General features: G+C 34.7%; 1 protein-coding gene across 1 annotated transcript in view; it reads left to right on the top strand.

Annotated features, from left to right (window-relative positions):
* HERC1 (HECT and RLD domain containing E3 ubiquitin protein ligase family member 1) overlaps positions 1–19802 on the top strand; it is a 193823-nt gene that overhangs the window by 122165 nt on the left and 51856 nt on the right. The window contains exons 41-47 of the mRNA XM_027851988.1: positions 4704–4938; positions 8358–8482; positions 9326–9546; positions 12733–13001; positions 15695–15747; positions 17959–18159; positions 19202–19376. Of these exons, the coding sequence (XP_027707789.1) occupies positions 4704–4938; positions 8358–8482; positions 9326–9546; positions 12733–13001; positions 15695–15747; positions 17959–18159; positions 19202–19376 (1279 nt within the window). The remainder of the gene's footprint in view (positions 1–4703; positions 4939–8357; positions 8483–9325; positions 9547–12732; positions 13002–15694; positions 15748–17958; positions 18160–19201; positions 19377–19802) is intronic.

The following is a 19802-nucleotide window of genomic DNA, read 5'->3' as shown; positions in this document are numbered from 1 at the left end:
GTGTGTGTGTGTGTGTGTGTAAAACCAATATTATACATACTTCTTTAACTAACTGTTTTTCAGTTCTTTCTCTGGAGGCAGATCACATCTTCCTTCATAGGTCCTTTGTAGTTAATTGGGTATAAAATGACTTAGTTGCTCAAAGTTTTTTTTAAAAAAAGTACTATTACTGTATATAACATTCTCTTGGTTCTGCTCATTTCACTCTTCATTATTTCATGCAGATCTTTCCATGTTTTTCTAAAATCAATGAACTCATCATTTCTTATATCATAATACTATTCCATCATGAGCATATACCATAATTTGTTTAGCCATTCCCCAATTGAAGGGCATCCCTGTAATTTCCAGTTCTTTGCCACCACAAAGAGAGCTGCTATAAATATTTTAGAACATATAGGTCTTTTTCCTTTTCCTCTTATTATCGTGGGGGAATAGACCTAATAGTGGTATTTCTGGATTAAAGGATATTATAGGCAGTTTAGTAACTCTTTGGGTATAATCTAGATTGCTCTCCAAAATGGTTGGATCAATTCACAGTTCCACCAACAGTGAATTAGTGTCCCAACTTATTTACATCCCCTCCAACATTTGTCACTATCCCCTTCTATCATTTTAGCCAATCTTGTAGGTTTAAAGTGATATCTCAAGATTATTTTAATTTGCATTTCTCTAATCAATAATGCTTTAGAGCATTTTTTCATGTGACTAAATCATTTTGATTTCTTCATCAAAAAACTACCTATTCATCTCCTTTAGCTGTTCATCAGTCAGGATTTGAGATTGTGAGATCTTTATCTGAAAAACTGTCTATAAAAAGTTTCCCCCCAATTTTCTACTTTCCTTCTGATTTGGCTACATTGGTTTTATTTTTACAGAAACTTTTCAATTTATTGTAATTTAAATTATCCATTTTATACGTCACAATGTCCTCTGCCTCTTGTATATTTATAAATTGTTCACCCTATTCATAAGTCTGATAGGTAATATGTTCTCTGTTCTTCTAATTTTCTAATATCTCCCTTTGTATCTAGATCATGTATCCATTTTGACCTTATCTTGCTAAATGGTGTAGGATATTGGTCTATGCCCAATTTCTGCCAGATTGCTTTCCAGCATTCCCAGCAGTTTTTACTGAATAATGAATTCTTATCTCCAAAACTTAAATCTTTACATTGTCAAACACAAGGTTACCATAGTCATTTACTGCTGTGAATTGTATGTTTACTCTGTTCCACTAATTTACCTTTCTATTTCTTAACCAGTACCCAGATAGTTTTGATAATTACTCCCTTACTATAATTTACTGCCAAACCTCTTTCCTTTACATTTTTTTCATTAGCTTCTTTGATATTCTTGACCTTTGTTCTTCCAAATGAATTTTGTTATTATTTTTTCTAACTTAGTCAAATAATTTTTTGGTAATTTAATTGGGATGGCATTGAATAAATAGCTTAATTTACGTAAAATTGTCATTTTTATTATATTGGTCCTGCCTACTCATGAACAATTAATATTTCTCCAATCATTTAAATCTGATTTTATTTGTATAAAATTTTTTTGTAATTTTGTTCATGGAGTGCCTGGGTTTATTTTGGCATCTGTCTAGTCTAGACTAGAGTGATTTTAAATGGGATATCCCTTACCATCTCTTCTTGTAGGGTTTTGTTGGTGATATATAGGAGTGCTGATTTTTTAAGTGGGTTTACTTCATATCCAGCTACTTTGTTAAAATTATTGTTTCAACTAACTTTTTAATTGAGTCGTTACGATTTTCCAAGTATGTCATCATATTGTTTTGCAAAGAGATAGTTTTATTACCTCATTGCCCATTCTGATTCCTTCTATTTTTTTTCTTCTCTTATTGTTACTGCTAGGATTTCCAATACAATATTGAATAATATTGGTGACAGTGGGCATCTTGTTTCACACCTGATCTTACTAGGAAGGCTTCTAGCTTATCCCCATTACAGATAATGCTTGCTGATGGTTTTAGGTAAATGTTTCTTATCAATTTAAGGAAAGATCCATTTATATATTATACTTTCAAGTATTTTTTTTTTAATATGAGTGAATGTTGTACTTTATCAGGAGTTTTTTCTGCATCTGTTGATATAATCATATTATTTTTGTTACTTTTATTGTTGATATAATCAATTACATAATTGTTTTATTTATGTTAAACCAACCCTGCATTCCTGGTATAAATACCACTTGGTACAATCTTTGTAATATATTGTTGTACTCTCCTAGCTAATATTTTATTTAGGATTTTTGCATCATATTCATTAATGAAATTGGTCTGTATTTTCTTTCTCTATTTTTACTTTTCTCCTAGTTTAGGTATCAATATCGTATTTGTTTCATGAAAGGAGTTTGGTAGGACCCTTTTTTTTTTTTTTTACCTATTATTCCAAATAAATTATTTGATATTGGACTTAGTTGGTTTTTAAAGTTTGATAGAATTCACTTGTAAATCTGTCTGTTTGTGGTACTTTTCTCTTGGGAAGCTCATTTATAGTCTGTTCAATTTCTTTTTCTAAAATAGGTTTATTTAGACATTCTGTTTCCTCTTCTGCTGATCTGGGCAGTTTATATTTTTGTAAATATCTTTCATTTCACTTAAATTGTTAAATTTATTGGCATATGATTGGACAAAATGACTGTTTATAATTGCTTTGATTTCATCTTTGCTAGTGGTATATTCACCCTTTTCATTTTTAATACTAGTGATTTGGTTTTCTTCTCTCTTTTTTAATCATATTAACCAGTGGTTTATCTATTTTGTAAGTTTTTCATAAAACCAACTCCTAGTTTTATTTATTCAATGGTTTTCTTATACTCAGTTTTCTTAATCTCACCTTTAATTTTTAGGATTTCCAATTTAGTGTTTAATTGAGGATTTTTAGTTTGTACTTTTTCTGTTTTTTTAAAAATTTCATCCCCAGTTCATTGGTCTGCTCTTTTCTTTGTTTTATTGATCTAAGCACTTAGAGATACAGTTTTTCTTCTGATTACTGCTTTTGCTCTATGTATCCTATGGGTTTTGATATGTTGTCTCGTTATTGTCATTGTCTTAAATGAAATTATTGTTTCTATGATTTGTTCTTTAATCCTGTTATTCTTTAAAATTAGGTTGTTTAGTCTCCAATTAGTTTTTATTCTGTGTTTCTATGGCCTTACTAAATATAATTTTTATTGCATTGTGATCTGAAAAGGATGAATTTAATGTTTCTGCTTTTAATTATAAAACGTTTTATGCCTTTTAATATATGGTCGATCTTTGTAAAGGTACCATGTGCCATGAAAAAAAGGTGTATTCCTTTCTATTCTCTTTCCATTCTCTTCAGATATGTATCATGTCTAACTTGTCTAAAATTTTATTCATTTCATTGACTTCTTGTTTATTTTTTGGTTAGGGTTATCTAATTCTGAGAGGGGAAGATTAAAGCCCCCCACTATTATAGGACTACTATTTATTTCCACCTGTAATTCATTTAACTTTTCCTTTAAAAATTTAAATGCTGTATTATTTGGTGCATGTAGTTTTAGTATTGATATTACTTCATTGTCTATGATACCTTTTATCATAATGTGGTTTCCCTGTTTATCTCTCTTAATTAAATCTATTTTAGCTTTAACTTTGTCTGAGATCATGATTGTTGCCCCTATTTATTTTTTTCCCCACATCAGTGAATGCATGCTAAGTTTTACTCTGGGCCCATTCTTTTAACTCTATGTGTATCTCTCATTTTTAAATGTTTCTTGCAAACATCATATTGTTGGATTCTGATTTTTAATCCATTCTGTTGTTTCTATTTCATACCTTAATTCATCCCATTCACATTCATGGTGGCCTCTTTGCAAATACATTTATCACAATCACTGCAATACAAGATAACCATATTTTCCATTAAATATTTCTTATTGCCTTTGGGGACACAATAAAATTGACTCTACCATCTCCTTTATTTTCCTCATCAAGTAGAGCCAGTGAACTGTCTTTCTCTTTAGCTATAATTTCCTTCTTCTGGTTTCATTTATAATGAAGTGTGACTATGTGAAGATTAATGTAATTAATTCAGTTCCTCCAACATTATGCTCACTCATTTCATTGCTGGGTAAGGATCTCACATATAAAATACCAGCAGCTAATGTAGATCCTTATGGACAATTTAAAAACTGATTCTTAGTACTCTCTGCCCACTTTTCTAATCCCTCTACCACTGCTTTTGAAGAAATTGAAGGAAGCTATACAGGATTGAAGGCCATTTATATTTTTCTTTGTTTTATGAGTTGTCATGTCAACTTCATTGCCAGGGGGCCAGTCTGTTTGTTGGAGAGTCTCTCAGTACTTAGCTAGGCTGGTTCTAACAAAGCAGACTCAATTGGTTGCTGGGACTTTACTTAAATCTTTCCAAACACAGTGTGTAGAAACTCTTGGTGAATTCTCTTAAGGAGGATTTTTTGGAGAACATGCTCCAGAGTTGCACAGGATGAGAAAGTATGTAATCCACATCATTGGTACATCTGTATCAATGTAGAAAGTACTCACATCATTAGTAAGGTCATGAATTCATTGGAGTTTGTTATCAAATAGCTATAAAGTTTGATAAAAAAAACAGTTAACTGTCACCAAAGATAGTTAGAGAAGCATAAATGTCTATTGTGCAGAAAAGTAGTTTTATTTATTTTTTCATCAGGTGCAAGAGGTGAAGCAGATGCCCAGAACATTACAGTCCTGGCCATGTGGATGATAGAACATCCTGGCAATGAAGATGATGAGGAACCTCAGTCAGGTAGCACTTCTGATTCACGTCATGGAGCAAGAGTTTCAGGCACCAGCAGTGGGAAGTCTAATGACCCTTGTTATTTGCAATCACCTGGGGACATACCATCAGCTGATGCTGCTGAAATGGAGGAGGGATTTAATGAAAGGTGAAATACTTATTTTAATTTTTCAATTCTATATTGCAATAGTGGTAAATTTCAGAAATGGTTTTAAATTCTACTTTGACTTTCCCGTACCCAAACGTTTTATGATCTATAGATTTCTTGAAAAATTGGGATACATTATCCAACAACTATTTATTAAGCCCCTCTGTACCGTGTATAGAATTTTGTGTAGGCACTGTAAGAGATAACAAAGATAAAATAAGACATGTTCTCTGTCCTTGTGGAATTTACAATTAGGAATGGTAATACTATATTGAACATTTTTAGGGAATTTACTTCGTGACAGCTTGCACCTGGGTTAAGTTGTGCCCTGGTTGTATGGCCTTGGGCAAGTCAGTTAACCTCTCAATGCCTCAGACAGTTCTTTAAAACTTAGTCACTAATTTTGTTTAGAAATAGAGAACATCAGCTTTTATAATTAAAACAGAGAGAGGTGTGTGTGTGTGTGTGTGTGTGTGTGTGTGTGTGTAAGTAAAATCAATCACAAACTTGGTGTTAGTTTTAAATTTTGGTGATTTAACTAACAAATCAGGTTGTTAAATTCTTTGTCCTTGGTATTAATTTCAATTATTTATTTAGTGACTATACAGTGATTACTTTAATGTCAAGGGCATTATGGTATTGGTATGGAAGGAGATATAAAATTTAGCTGATTACAGTTAATATCTTTAAAGACTATACAGTCTAGGTAAATAAGACAGAAAAAAAAACCAGATTCTGGAACACATATTATGAAAGTGCATTATGTTTTTTGTTTTTTGTATTTTTTTTAAAAAAGGTGCTATCATGATTGCTAGGGAGAAGGATGTTACTGACAAGTAGAATCAGAGAAGGCTTCATGAAGGTGGTGAGATTTGAGTTGGGCTTAAAAGATGAGTGATAGTCCACACCTAAGGAAGAGGGAAGAATTTGTAGGTATAAGAACATGAGAGGCAGAGCCATTCAGGCATATTCAGTATAAGATGCCAATAAGTTGACTGAAGTGTAACAGGTATGAACCATGAAGGTAGGATGATGCCAGATTATGGGGGACCTTGAGTAATAGGCTAAGGAATTGAACATTGATAAATTATAGCTAGCCACTGAAGATTTTTGAGGATAGGAGTGTCACAATCAAAGCTGTGCATAACCAATATTTTTTTTTGTTCAGTACAAAGGATGGATTAGAGAAAAAGAGTATAGAATCAGGAACTCTTAGGCTCTTTCAAGAAGCAAATTGTGTAGCAGTAAGTACTTGTATAAAGCCAATAGCAGTGGAAACATAGTGGAAGGAAAGACTATATGATATGTTGTAGAAGTAGAATCGATGGGAATTGGATTTAGTATGAAAGGTTGAGGGAGAAGGAATAGTCAAAGATAAATTTGGATATAGGGTTGTGAGTGTGGGATACACTAAAAGAAAGAGAACAAGTTCTTTCTCTAGGCAAGGTACTATACTAGGTGCTAGGAATAAAAAACAGTAGAAAAAGAAAATGGTCCCTATTTTGAAGAAGTGTATATTCTACTGGGGACTACAAGCTGTACAAAATCTTTCCCCTTCCCTCCAAAAAACAAAACAAAACAAAACAAAAGAAGCATTCTGAAGGGTAGAAAATCATTCCAGGAGAGAGCGTTAACTGGCTAGGAGTATTAAAAAAGGTCTTATGTAGGAGATGATACCTGAGCTCTGCTTTGAAGGAAGAGAGGAATTCTACATGGCAGAGATGAGGAAGTCATTCCAGAAAAGGGAGACAGGTTTTTCAGAGGCAGAGGTGGGAGATGGAATGCCATGTATATGGAATAGTTTGACTAGAATGGAGAGTGCATAAAGAAGAATCGTTAAAGAAGATTTGGTGGAAACCAGATTGTGAAGGCTTTAAATGCCATGCTGAGGATTTTGTATTATATTGTAGTAGGTATTGAAAGCCACAGAAGATTTTTGAGTAAGTGAGAGAGGGCAACATTGTCATTTCTATGTTTAGGTATATCAGTTTGGCAGCTCAGTGAAGATGAATTAAAGAGAGATGAGAATCTAGCCAGGGAAACCAACTAGGACATTATTAAAATTATCTAGGCAAAGAGTAGTGGTAGAAGCTGTATGAATAGAGAGAAGAGTATAGACATATGATGCTGTGGAGGTGGGAAAGACAAGACCGAGAAACTGATTGAATATAGAAAAGCTATTTTGAGAGATGATTGGAGAAGAATGATCTGGAAATAGCAGTGAAAGGAGTAAGGAGTATACTAACTCCCCTCTTCCATTGAGAGAAGTAGACTTCGTTGGACAGGGTTAAAAAGGGGTGTGGTGTCATCAGATACTGGCTTTCAGTTAAAATGATGAAGGAGGCAAAGAATCTTTGTTCTAAAGTTGAGGACTTATGGACAATGACAAGATTTTCCAAAGGTCATATGGAGTGTACTAGCTGGTAGACAAATTGTATAGATGTGGGCCTGAAGAAGAGTGATGCTGATGAAAATAGGGATGAGGGTTTGGGAAGAGGTGGTATGGACATGTTCTTTATACCTAAGAACGTGAGACTGGATGACAGGAATGGAGAATAAGTAAAATGGGAGATAAATTGCTCTGGTATGCATGAGTCGAAGAACTAAAATGATGGAGGACTTCTGAGGTCAATTTGCCCAGAATTCAAAATAAGAACATGCCTATATCCCTAGTAGGCTTCATTAAGATTTAGACCATGTTACCATTATATGGGATTCCTAGGCAAATAAGTGTGTTGAATTTAACTTCTTTGAAGTACAAAGATGAGAAATTTATAGATATTGGCTGTCACATTTGGTCTTGCTCAGATTAATCATTTTAATTGCTTTTACCTCTTATCTTGCATTCTAAGAAGTAGCAATATGAGTCAAAAGTTAAATCATTTTTCTACCTACAGTCATTTTAGTAATTACTTTTTGACCAAGTTGCAGAATATTGTTCCCTTTGTAACTTGGGGCATATGCAAGAAAAAAGAGGTTTGTTTCAGAGCATATCTATTGCTTAGAGTGATAAATTACAGGGTCATAGACTCACAGCCCTGGAACTGGACCTTGGAGGCTATCCAGTCCAATCCCTGAATTTTACAGTTGTGGAAATGGAGATGCAGAAAGGTTAAGTGACTTTTCCAAGGTCACTGAAGTAGTTAGGGTTCGATGTGAGATTTGAACCCAGGTTTCTTCTTCCAGAGCCAGTGCTCAGGTGCCTGTGATACACTGTCATTCTTTTCACTTTCTATTGACTAAATAATTACCTGATATATTTAAAACAAACAAACAAAAAAACCTTGTGCCTTCATTTATATTTAAAAATACAGGGGAAAATATCATCAAGTTACTTCATAACTGAGAATATTTGATAGATTATTCTTTCTGTCATTGTGATTTTTCATTTCTGCTTTTGTTTTGAAACTAATTTGCAGCACTGATAATTTGGATCATGCAGATAATACAGCTTCTGGAAGTGGACCTCCTTCCAGGAGTCGATCTGCAGTAACAAGGAGACACAAATTTGACTTAGCTGCTCGGACATTGCTGGCAAGAGCAGGTAATTCTATATTTCAGACTATTCTGTTTTCACAATCATAGATGTAAAATTGGAGTGAACCTTAAAGATTATTTAGTCCAGGTCCCTTATTTTATTTATGACACTAAAGCCCTGAACAATTCCATGACTTGATTATCACACAGATAGTAATTAACTAGCAGAGCTGTGATCCAGATCTAGTTTCTTTGACTCCAGTCCCAGTGCCCTTTCTACTTCAGCTTGTAGTCCCTTTGTGTCATTTATTTTTGAGTGTTCTTTATGTACTAAACACTATGCCAGGATTGTAACCTTAGAGCTAGAAGCAAACTTAGAGATCATTGAGTCCAGCATCCTCTTCTTATAGATGATGAAACTAAGGTCCAAACAACTTAAATGATTTGTTCAAGGTACTCCTCTCTCTGGTAGATCTGTATAATTACAGTAGTCTCTCCCTCTGGTCTCCCAGTGGTGTTTACAGCTTAGATAGGAGACAATACACACATTTTAAATATGACATTAACAAATGTTGACTTAATATCAACAGTAAGAAAGAACAGGCAACGTGATAAGGGTTCAGAGGGCGGCCAGTATTGGTCTTAGTTCAATTCTTTCTATTCTTAACTTCAAAAATACAGGGTTTTGTACAGAATGTAGAATTATCTGTATGTTAAAATATTGCTTTGACATTGGGGAGAATACTCATAATTTTTTAGTGGACACTTTCTTACCTTTGTGGTCATCAGTCAGGTAAGATAGCTAAACCCCCATCTGATACTTTGTTCTATGTTAGCAATTAAGATGGTCTGAAATGTTCAGAATTTTTTTGTATGCAAGTAAAACGTTTTTCTTTTTTTTTGTTCTGAGCGGGGTTATACCGTTCTGTACAGGCTCATAGGAATCAAAGTCGAAGAGAGGGAATTTCTTTGCAGCAAGACCCTGGGGCATTATATGACTTTAACTTGGATGAAGAACTGGAAATCGATCTAGATGATGAAGCAATGGAGGCAATGTTTGGACAAGACCTGACCGGCGATAATGATATTCTGGGAATGTGGATCCCGGAGGTATTGGATTGGCCTACCTGGGTGTGTGTGACTGCAGCTGGGGCTGCTTTGACTTATTTTTGTTGTGCTTACTATTCTTAACAGCTTATTGTCTGATATCTGAAGTTAAAGTGTTAGTCTTTGTGATAGCTATCTTAAAAAAAAAATTTAAATTCATTGCTTAGTTACATTCATTACTGCAAACCAATGAGAAAAAATTAAACAAAATGTCTTCTCTCTCTTTATGTATATTATTAGTTTGTAGTCTTATAATGAAGCATAGTATTTGAATTATTCTGTTGTTGTAGACAAATTATAGTGTAGGAATCATCTTAGGAAAATTAGATGCTCAGTGTAACAGTTTTTGTGTTAATATGGCTATTGGAATTCATAATTATCTTATATTCAGTCAAGATAACCTTTCATCCATTCTAAGAAATAACATGTACTTAGAACTTGCCAAAAAATTCTTTCCATGTCAGTCTATATAGTGGATCTAGATGTGAACAGAACAGAACATTATACTTCTCAATAACATGAAAAATTCACAAATTTACTGATTTCCGCTTGGAATTCTTTAACCATTAAATCCTTCAGAGAAAAGAAACAGTCTTAAATTAACTAAATAAATAGACTAGAATGTAATGATTTTGCAAGAGACTGTGAGAAATCCAAATATAGAAATATTAGGCATTTTAAATTGGAAACGAATTCCTTTTAGCTTTGAACCAACATTTGTAATGCCTCCTTGAGTTTTTGAGGTAGAGACAGTTTTTCATTTTTGTTATTGAGTATTTCTTAGAAGTCTTACTGGTTTGCTAGTTAATTCTTTCCAGGATGGGGAACCTGCAGCCTTGAGGCCACATGGGCCCTTTAGGTCCTCAGGTGCGGCCCTTTGACAGAATCAGCTTGGATTCAGGAGCCAAAGGAGCATCAGGAACAACGTTAGTGTGCTCTAAGAGATAAATTAATTGTTCAGAAGAAATTGTTAATAGAGCGCAGTTAAATTTAAAGCTAAAATTTTCAACTCACATACTTAGTACTTCAGTATTTAAACAGATCTATCATATCCTCATTGTGAATACTTCCTTCCACTGGTAGTAGTTTTAACCCATCCATGCATTGTCATCATTTGAAGTTCTATTCATGGCTTCCCATAATCTCCCCTAGAGGATTTACCTAATGCACTGACAATCCTCCTTAAGACTTTTAATTTCCTAGACGATGCTTTAACTCTTGGATTGCCCTTAGCTTGTCCTTTGCTTTCACTTTATGACCTGCTCAGTTTCAAAGGGCTTAATTTTTGTTTGTCATTTATGTAGCTTCTTGCATACAAGGCAGTGTTGCTAATACGCCACCACCAACTCAAGCCCTCTGTGTGTCTTTCCATTGCATTTTTGATTCTTCTGAAGTCGTGGTGTTCTGTGATTCACAACTATATAGCATCACTGGGAGGATAGGAATAAGAACTGGGCCAGTGTTTTTATTAGTATAGAAAACTCCCTTCACCAAAGCATGTTAGTAACTTCTGAGCAATTTTTAGTCAGAAGAAAGTATTGATATTAAAAAACTGAGTTTTTGTGTCAAGAAACCGCTTGGGAATTAATTGAAAGCACTGTATAGTTGTCCAGATGTTATCTAGCAGCTTATTTTCCTCCTATTCAATTCTAGGCTCAGTTCATTATTTACCTGCTGTATCTGTGTAAGATAGTTATGTAAGATATTGGTGGACTAAATTAAGAGTCATAGGACCTGAATTGGACAGGATCCCCCAAGGCTGCTACTGTAGTCCAGCCTGCACATGCATAAGAATCACCTCTAAAATATATTGGAACGAGTAGTTACTCATCCTTTGCTTAAAGACCTCTAGCGATGGGGAATCCACTGCCTCCTGAAGTGGCTTATTCCACTTTTGGGCAATTCTAATTGTTAGAGGATTTTCCTTTCTATTAAGTCTAAACTTACCGACGTGCAGCTCTTTTGCTCCTTGTACCTAGTTAATGTCTTCTTGGGCTAAGCAGAAAAAGTCTAGCCCATACCATGTGACAGCTTTGCAGATGCTTCAAGATAGCTTTTGTATCTCCACTAAATCTGTACTTCTCCAGGCTAAAGATTTCTAGTTCTTTCAGCAGTTCTTCATATGGCGTGACCACAACTGATCACTGCATCATAGATTTAAGACAATAAGGATAACCTTAGCTTAGTATGAGCCTCAAATTTTACTGATGAGGAAACTGAGGCACATAGAAGTGAACGAGTTGACCATGGTTGTACAAAGAGAGGATGCAGCAAAGCTAGAATCCAGCTTGGGTGCTCTAACCCAGGATCCGGTGCCCTTCCTACTGAACCATGCTGATCTCAAGGCTTCTTCTAAGGAATACAGTAGGACTATTAACTCTCAAATCCTGGACATAACTTTTCTTAATGTAACCTTGCATTAATTCTTTGACTGCCATATCACACTTTGATTTATTAAAGTTACAGTCCATTAAAACCCTCAGGTGTTTTTTTAGACAAACTTCTGCCTATCCATGGACTTCTCCCATCTTGTGCTTGTGAAGTTGATTTTTTGAATCCAAATGTAAGACTTTAAATTGATCCCTATTAAATTTCAACATATTAGATTCAACCTCATGTTATAGTCTCTCAGGATCTTTTCAGTGCCTAAATCTGTCGTTTCTTTTGTTATCTATTCCTTCTAGCTTGGTGTCATCTACAAATTTTAAAGTATTCTATTTTTGCATCTATGAAAGTCAATTTAAAAAAATTAAAACATTTTAAAAATTATTTTAAAATAGTCGATTCAGTGGACTACCTGTCCAGGTAGATATCAGAAGCCTAGATTTAGAGCTATAAGATTCTTCAGAGATAATTTTGTTCAGCCTCATCATTTTAGAACTCAGGAAACTGAGAACCAGAGAAGTAAATGTCTTTTGTCCAAGGCCACATGATTCAAAGAGTCAGGATTTGAACCTAGGTCCTTTGGTTTCAGATCTGTTTCTCTTTCTACTACATTATATAGTGTGGGCAATATGTATTTTTTTTCTTGCTTTGTTTTGTTGATTGCTAGGCTGATCTCTTTTGAGTGGTCATGAATTTTCAGGCCCTGTGTACTTGGTAGCTTATGTTAAAATTATATTCCTTTAATGCTGTGTTTTATATGATAACTGTAATGTCAGATATCAGCATAAAATAGAAATAATTTAGCCTGAAAATTATTTTACACAGCATGTTTGTGAGTCGGAAGACAGAGAAGAAGTGGTGGTGTGTGAGCTATGTGAATGCAGCGTTGTCAGCTTCAATCAACATATGAAAAGAAACCATCCTGGTTGTGGTCGGAGTGCTAACCGTCAGGGCTATCGGAGTAATGGTTCTTATGTAGATGGATGGTTTGGTGGTGAATGTGGAAGTGGAAACCCATATTATCTCTTGTGTGGCAGCTGCAGAGAGAAGTATTTGGCTCTGAAGACTAAATCTAGAACATCGACTTCTGAAAGGTATGAATTTTTTTTTTCCAAATATAGCTGAAAAAAGGGGTAAGGATATTGAAGGGGGTAAGGTCCTTGAAGAAGAAGCATTGTGTTTTTCTTATTTTTACTGACAGCTTATTAGCATAGTATATTGCATGTAGTAGGCTCTTTATAAATGATGTTTGAATAAATTGAATGATTGCTTACTAGGGTTTGATGTGGGGAAGAGGGAGGGTTTATCTGTTCCTAGATGAATGTGGAAGTAGAAATTCAAGATTACTGACTGTTGGGGATATGCTTCTCATTGTACTACCTTCTCTGTTGGGAATCTCTGAGAGGCAAAAAAAAAAAAGGGGGGGTGAGCTAGGAGGGATTGGTGACAGTGAATTCCATGGAATCTAATGAGGTCAGACTTTGATATCTATCATTCAGTTGTTATAGGCTAGCTGGGAAGCCCTGGCTTGAGAAGTGCATAGATCATTTGCTCACATCAGTAATTTGTACTTATTATCAGTTTTTTAACCAAACCATGGTTTTAAGATCATATGGTTGATGAAAATGAAAATAAGTTTTATAGCTTTGATTTAAATGCATTTATTTAAACAAACTTGGTTTTGGTGGAATAAATTGTCATAAGGAGTATTTTTAATTTGTCAGTTTACTGAGAAATTTTAGGGGGTTGCCACTCTTCAGCTTTTTTCTTAATATTATTTTATTTTCCTTGATACCCTTTTGCTTTTACATTACATTCATTTCTAAGTATATCCTTTCTTCCTCTCCTATCACATGACTCATCTGTTGTAACAAAGATTTATTTTTAGAGGGGAAAGAAGCGATTGAAAAAAACTAACCAATACATCGACTGAATCTTAAAGTCCATCAAGTCCACTTGATACGCATAGTCCCCACTACTTTGCAGTGATGAGAGGGAAATGCATTTTCTGAACTCTTTTCTGGAGAAGAGGTCGTTCATTATAATCACTTGACATTCAGTTTAAAATTTTTTGTTGTTTACTTTTGTATTGTTGTTGTTGTATACATTGTTTTCCTGGTTCTGCTTACATCACTAGGTACCTGTTTCTGTCAGTCCTCCCATGCTTCTCTGGATACTTTATGTTATTAGTTTTTTACAATGCAATGCTCTTCCCTTATTTATATACCACTGTTTGTTGGTCCATTCTCCATTCAATGAGCAGCTACTTGTTTCCAGTTCTTTGCTGACACAAAAAAGTGAGGCTATGAATATTTTGGTCTGCATGGGACCTTTCTTTCTCTCTTTGACCTCCTTGGGTGTGTATGTGTAGCAAGGGGATATCTGGATCAAAAGGTAGGGGCAGTTTTAATTCTTCTTTTAGTATAATTCCTGATTGTTTTCCAGAAAGGTTGGATCAGTTCACGCTCTAATCATAATTAATTTTTATTGTTATCTTTACCGTTTGTTGATTGTGAGGTGAAATCTCAGAGTTGTTTTGATTTGCATTTCTCTTGTTACTGACCTAGGGCAGTATTTCATATGGTTCTTTTTTTAAAACAAAATTTCATTGATATCTTTTTGCATCACCTATATTTCCTACTGTATTCTTTTGAAGCTCTCCCAGAGAGTCACCAGTTTTACAAAAAGTTTCACAAAACTAAAAAACACAAAAAAACCTATGCATTTATTGATCTGTATCTGTATTCCCCAACTTTTGCTGTGAAGCAGTGGGGAGGTATCTTCGCATATCTCCTCTTCAGAGCGAAGATTAGTAATTTCACAACATTCAGTTTAAATTGTTTTCTTATTTGTTCCATCAGTATAGTTTTAGTTATCCAAGTGTATTGTTTTCCTGGTTTTACTTTATTTCACTTTGCATCAGTTTATGTAATTTTTTTCCGTGCTTCTCTGTACTTTTCATGTTCATTCTTACTGCAGAATAATATTCCATTATTTTTATGTACTACAGTTTAACTATTCCTTATGGGCATCTACTTTGTTTCTAGTTCTTTACTACCACAAAAAATACTGCTATAAATATTTTGATGTGTAGGTAACCTTTCTTTTTTTCACTGACCTCCTTGGGATATCTGCCTGTTAGTGAAATCTCTGCATCAAAGGATGTGGATATGCCTTTTCTTTCCATAATTTCAAACTTTCCAGAATGGTTATACCAATTTACAGTTTCAGCAGTGCATTAGTTTGCTCATCTTTCCACTGTCTACAACATTGGCTGTTCTCATCTTTTTGTTATCCTTGCCATTTTGCTGAGTGTGAGGTGAAACATCAAAGTTGTTTATGTTTATCACTTTTATTAGTGATTTTATTATGCTTTGATAGAATTCTTCTTAGTTTACAGTCTTTCAAAAATTGTTTCTTCACATTTTTTGACCACTTATCCATTGATTATCCATCAACTATATGTAACTTCATAAATAAAATAGTTTGTTGGACTCTCAATTATTAAAGTCAAATGAAAATTTCTAAGATAATTTTTTTATTTAAATTTTCGTTAATGTTACACGGAAGCCTATATAAATTTTTTTAAATTTGATTTTGGATTCACATAAGTGCTTACTTATTACTCTAAAAGTTTTTATTATATAAGGAACAGAACATGAAGTTTATTTTCCTATTTTGCATAGTTTAAATTACTACTTACAATGTTTTAGTGATTTAACTTGCATTTCTGATTATTAGCTATGTTTTACAAAAATAAAATATTTGTTTTTTATTTTTGGTATAGGTACAAAGGACAGGCTCCAGATTTAATTGGCAAGCAGGACAGCGTGTATGAAGGTAGTTGTTTTGAGAGCTTCTCCGTTTCATTAGTAATCCATAGTTTATAGTATCAACACTAAACAATTTTCCTTAGCTATTAAGATTTCCGTATTTTAAAAATTTGTATTTATATTTAAAATTTTAATTTACCTAATAAATGAAAATGGAGTATATTAGGAAAAAAACCACTTAAATAAAAGATAAAGAATCTTAGTTCTGGTATTGCCATTGTTACTGATTTGTGTCCATGTGAAAACTACTTATGAAGTACTTGGAATGAGTTATTTCTTTGCTAACCCTATATGTGCATATAAAATATTTTAAATAAATGTGTGTATGTATGTGTGTGTATATATATATATATGTGAGTGTGTATACAGTTGTGAGTACGTGTGTATACAGTGTGTGTATTGTAGCTGTTGTAATCAGTGTGAAACATGTGGAGCTTCTCAGAGGTATTCAGTGCAAAAGTGAAATAAAATACAAGGATGAATAACTTTTGGAAGCTAGGTGGCATAATGGATGGGCCTGGAGTGAGGAAGACTCATCTTCCTGAGTTCAGATCTGGACGCAGACATTTACTAGCTGGGTGACCCTGGGCAAGTCACTTAACACTTTACTTCAGCTTCCTCATCTGTAAAATGAGCTGGAGAAGGAAATGACAAACCATTCCAGTATCTTTGCCAAGAAAATCCTAACTGGGTCCCAAAGAGTTGGTCACAACTGAAGAATAACAACAATTTTTGGAAGCAACATAATCAGTTTTTCTGTAGATTCTGTATAACAGGATTTTTTTTTGGCTTCTTAATAGAGTAAAACGTCACAAAATTTGTGTATTAAATCATATACATTTTAGCTTAGGAGAACCTCCAAATCTTTACTCAGAGTTTATTTTTGTTTACTTAGTCTTGCTTCTGATCATGCATCAGGTATGTGGTTTCATAGCCCATACAAGATTACAAGGCATGAATGGCTGATTGCTTTTGTTCCCCCTGATGTCTGACATCAGGGAAAGTAAGGTTTTGTAGTTTAATAGGGAAGAGTAAAAAAAAAAAAAAAAAAAAGCAAAGGCACAAACTCAAACGGAAAACTGTGTATATCTAACATAGGGATTTCTTCTTTTAAAATACCACTAGCACCTGAAGGCATTGTAGCATAACACAGTGACTTGTCATAGGATTTAGATATGGAAGAGACTCAGGGATCAGCTCTTCTAATCTCTTCCTGTTACAGAAGAGACACCTGAAGCCCTGGAAGGGGAAGTATGACAGGCAGTGAGCAATAGAGCAATCTCATATATTTTTTTTTTTTTTAATTTTTAGGCAGTTGGGGTTAAGTGACTTGCCCAGGGTCACACAGCTAGTAAGTGTCAAGTGTTTGGTCTGAGGCTGGATTTGAACTCAGGTCTTTCCTGACTTCATGGCCGGTGCTCTATCCACTGCGCCACCTAGCTGCCCTGATCTCATATCTTTTAGCAAGCCTGTGGGCCTGACTGTCCATACCCAGTAAACCCTGTATTTGTTCATTATGGTCTCCTGAGGTTATGAAGAGTGGGTGAAATGTATTCACTGTTTTTTGTTTATAACATCAAGAAGGCTTTGTGAATCACGTACAAGTCATTTAGCATTTCTTGCTAAAATTGTTAAGAAGTAATTGATCAGGGGCAGTTAAGTGGCACAGCGGATAGAGTACTGGCCTTGGAGTCAGGAGAACCTGAGTTCAAATGCAGCCTCAGACAGTTGACGCTAGCTGTGTGACCTTAGGCAAGTCACTTAACCACAATTGCTCACCAATTAAAAAAAAAGTAATTGATCAGTGAGAGAAGCAATTATTTCAGAAGTATACTTTTGTGGAACAATATATTCCTCAGCAGTGCTTAGGTTCATGCTGTGTGGCATGGGCTATTTATGCCTCATGCCAATAATTCTTAAATTTTTTGTAATATTAGTGAAATTTGTAATGTTGTGAAATGTATTGTCCTTGGTTTAGCTATAGTTGTGTTTGTGTAATTAATCCCATTACGTTCTCCCTTGGCTTCAGAGCAATGTATTAGTAAGATTATATCACCATGAGATAGCACCATTCTTGTTTGTTTGGTAGTATTTCTTTTAGCGAATGCAGCTTTGAAAATCTGGGTCTGTCAACTGTCACATCATATCGTCTAACTGGATGCCAAGCCTTATGTTTTGTGTATATATTCCCACCATTTGTTATTTACTTAAATTATAGAAGACTGGGACATGCTGGATGTTGATGAGGATGACAAACTTACTGGTGAAGAAGAATTTGAATTGCTTGCTGGCCCATTAGGTTTAAATGACCGGCGTATTGTACCAGAGCCAGTTCAGTTCCCTGATAGTGATCCACTTGGTGCATCCGTGGCAATGGTTACTGCCACCAACAGTATGGAAGAGACTCTGATGCAAATAGGTAAACTTAAATACATAGACTCAGAGTGCTAATACTGATTGTCCTTTCTTGGACAAACAAACACTCACAGGATTACAATATAGTAACAGTAATTTTTGTTTTTTTGTTTTTCTTAACAAGTCAGAGGCCTAGTAGTGTTCTATCCCAGTCATCAACATTTTAGCGTACAAGAACTTGATTTTTTTTTCCTGGGGTAATGGAAAATGGAAATGGTCCATATAAAATACTGCCTTTCTCATTTCTATTTGGGTATAGGACATACAGGAGACATGAAGAAAAGAAAGGTTAATGGAAATAGATACACATGCAAAAAACTAGAGTAAATACTATCGTAAAGAAAAACTGTTTACTGGAGATTACTATCCCTTCCAGTAGTCCATTTCAAGTGGTATTAAATACAACACAATTTCAAGAATTAAGAGTGAAAATGAATTTTGACCTGCATTGGCTATTTCTTGTACCTAAAATACATTGACTCTTGATTTTTGACTTGTTTCAAGACTCAGCTTGGGGCAGCTAGGTGGCGCAGTGGATAGAGTTCTGGCCTTGGAGTCAGGAGGACCTGAGTTCAAATCCAGCCTCAGACACTTGACACGTGCTAGCTGTGTGACCCTGGGCAAGTCACTTAACCTCGATTGCCTCACCAAAAAAAAAAAAAAAAAGACTCAGCTCAAATGCAACCTCCCAAACAAGGCATTTCTTGGCCCCCTTAGTTTCTAGTTCTCTCCTCCCTCAGAAATTATTTTGTATTTACTTTTTTTAAAAAATTGAATGTGAGCTCTATAAGAGTGGGAACTATTTCATTCTTAGCTCTTTTATCCTTAACTCCTAGCAAAGTATCTGGCGCATAATAGGTACCTAATAAAGGCTTGTCTAATGAATAAATTAGTATTGCTGTTTTTCGCTCGTATAAAAATCTGCCCTGAATTGGTGGATCCAAACGTGCTTTAATTATGGCATTTGATGCTAGTATAGCAGGGAAAAGCCAAGATATTTTTCTTGCTTGCTTATTCAGAAATAACTGGGGTTTTGTGTTCTACAGGTTGCCATGGCTCTGTAGAAAAAAGTTCTTCAGGTAGAATCACATTAGGAGAGCAAGCTGCTGCTCTGGCGAATCCACATGATCGTGTAATGGCTTTAAGAAGAGTGACTGCAGCAGCTCAGGTTCTTCTAGCACGAACGATGGTTATGAGGGCACTTTCCCTGCTTTCTGTCAGGTGAGTGTCAGTTTTTGTGTCCTGTTTAACTTTATATGTGAATCGTCATTGGAATAGTGGCATGGTATAGTTTGAGTTCCTGGGTAAATTAAAAGTTTTTAAATTATGGAATCTAGCCATTCTGCTAGGGGGATACATTTAAATTCATAGTTTACCTATAAATTCATCTACTACTCATAGAGTCAAGATATATAAGTCCATATTATAGGCTAGACTGTAATATGCACTGTGGTAAACACAAACATATTCACTGTTTTTGATTTAGTAAAATCAGTTTGTTGGGAAAAATTGTCAAGCAGGTTAATTGACTGAATAAGCCAATGTTTGGTTGAAGCAACTCAAAGATTTAAGTTAACATGGTTCATCTAGTGGCCCTTTATTGACATAGTATATTGACAAAATAGTGGGGGGAAAAGAATTACAAAT

Source organism: Vombatus ursinus, unplaced genomic scaffold (assembly GCF_900497805.2).
Source record: "Vombatus ursinus unplaced genomic scaffold, bare-nosed wombat genome assembly UNPS02009205.1, whole genome shotgun sequence".
Taxonomy (NCBI): domain Eukaryota; kingdom Metazoa; phylum Chordata; class Mammalia; order Diprotodontia; family Vombatidae; genus Vombatus; species Vombatus ursinus.
The sequence above is the reverse complement of the archived record's forward strand: the minus strand, read 5'-3'. Positions and strand labels throughout refer to the sequence as shown.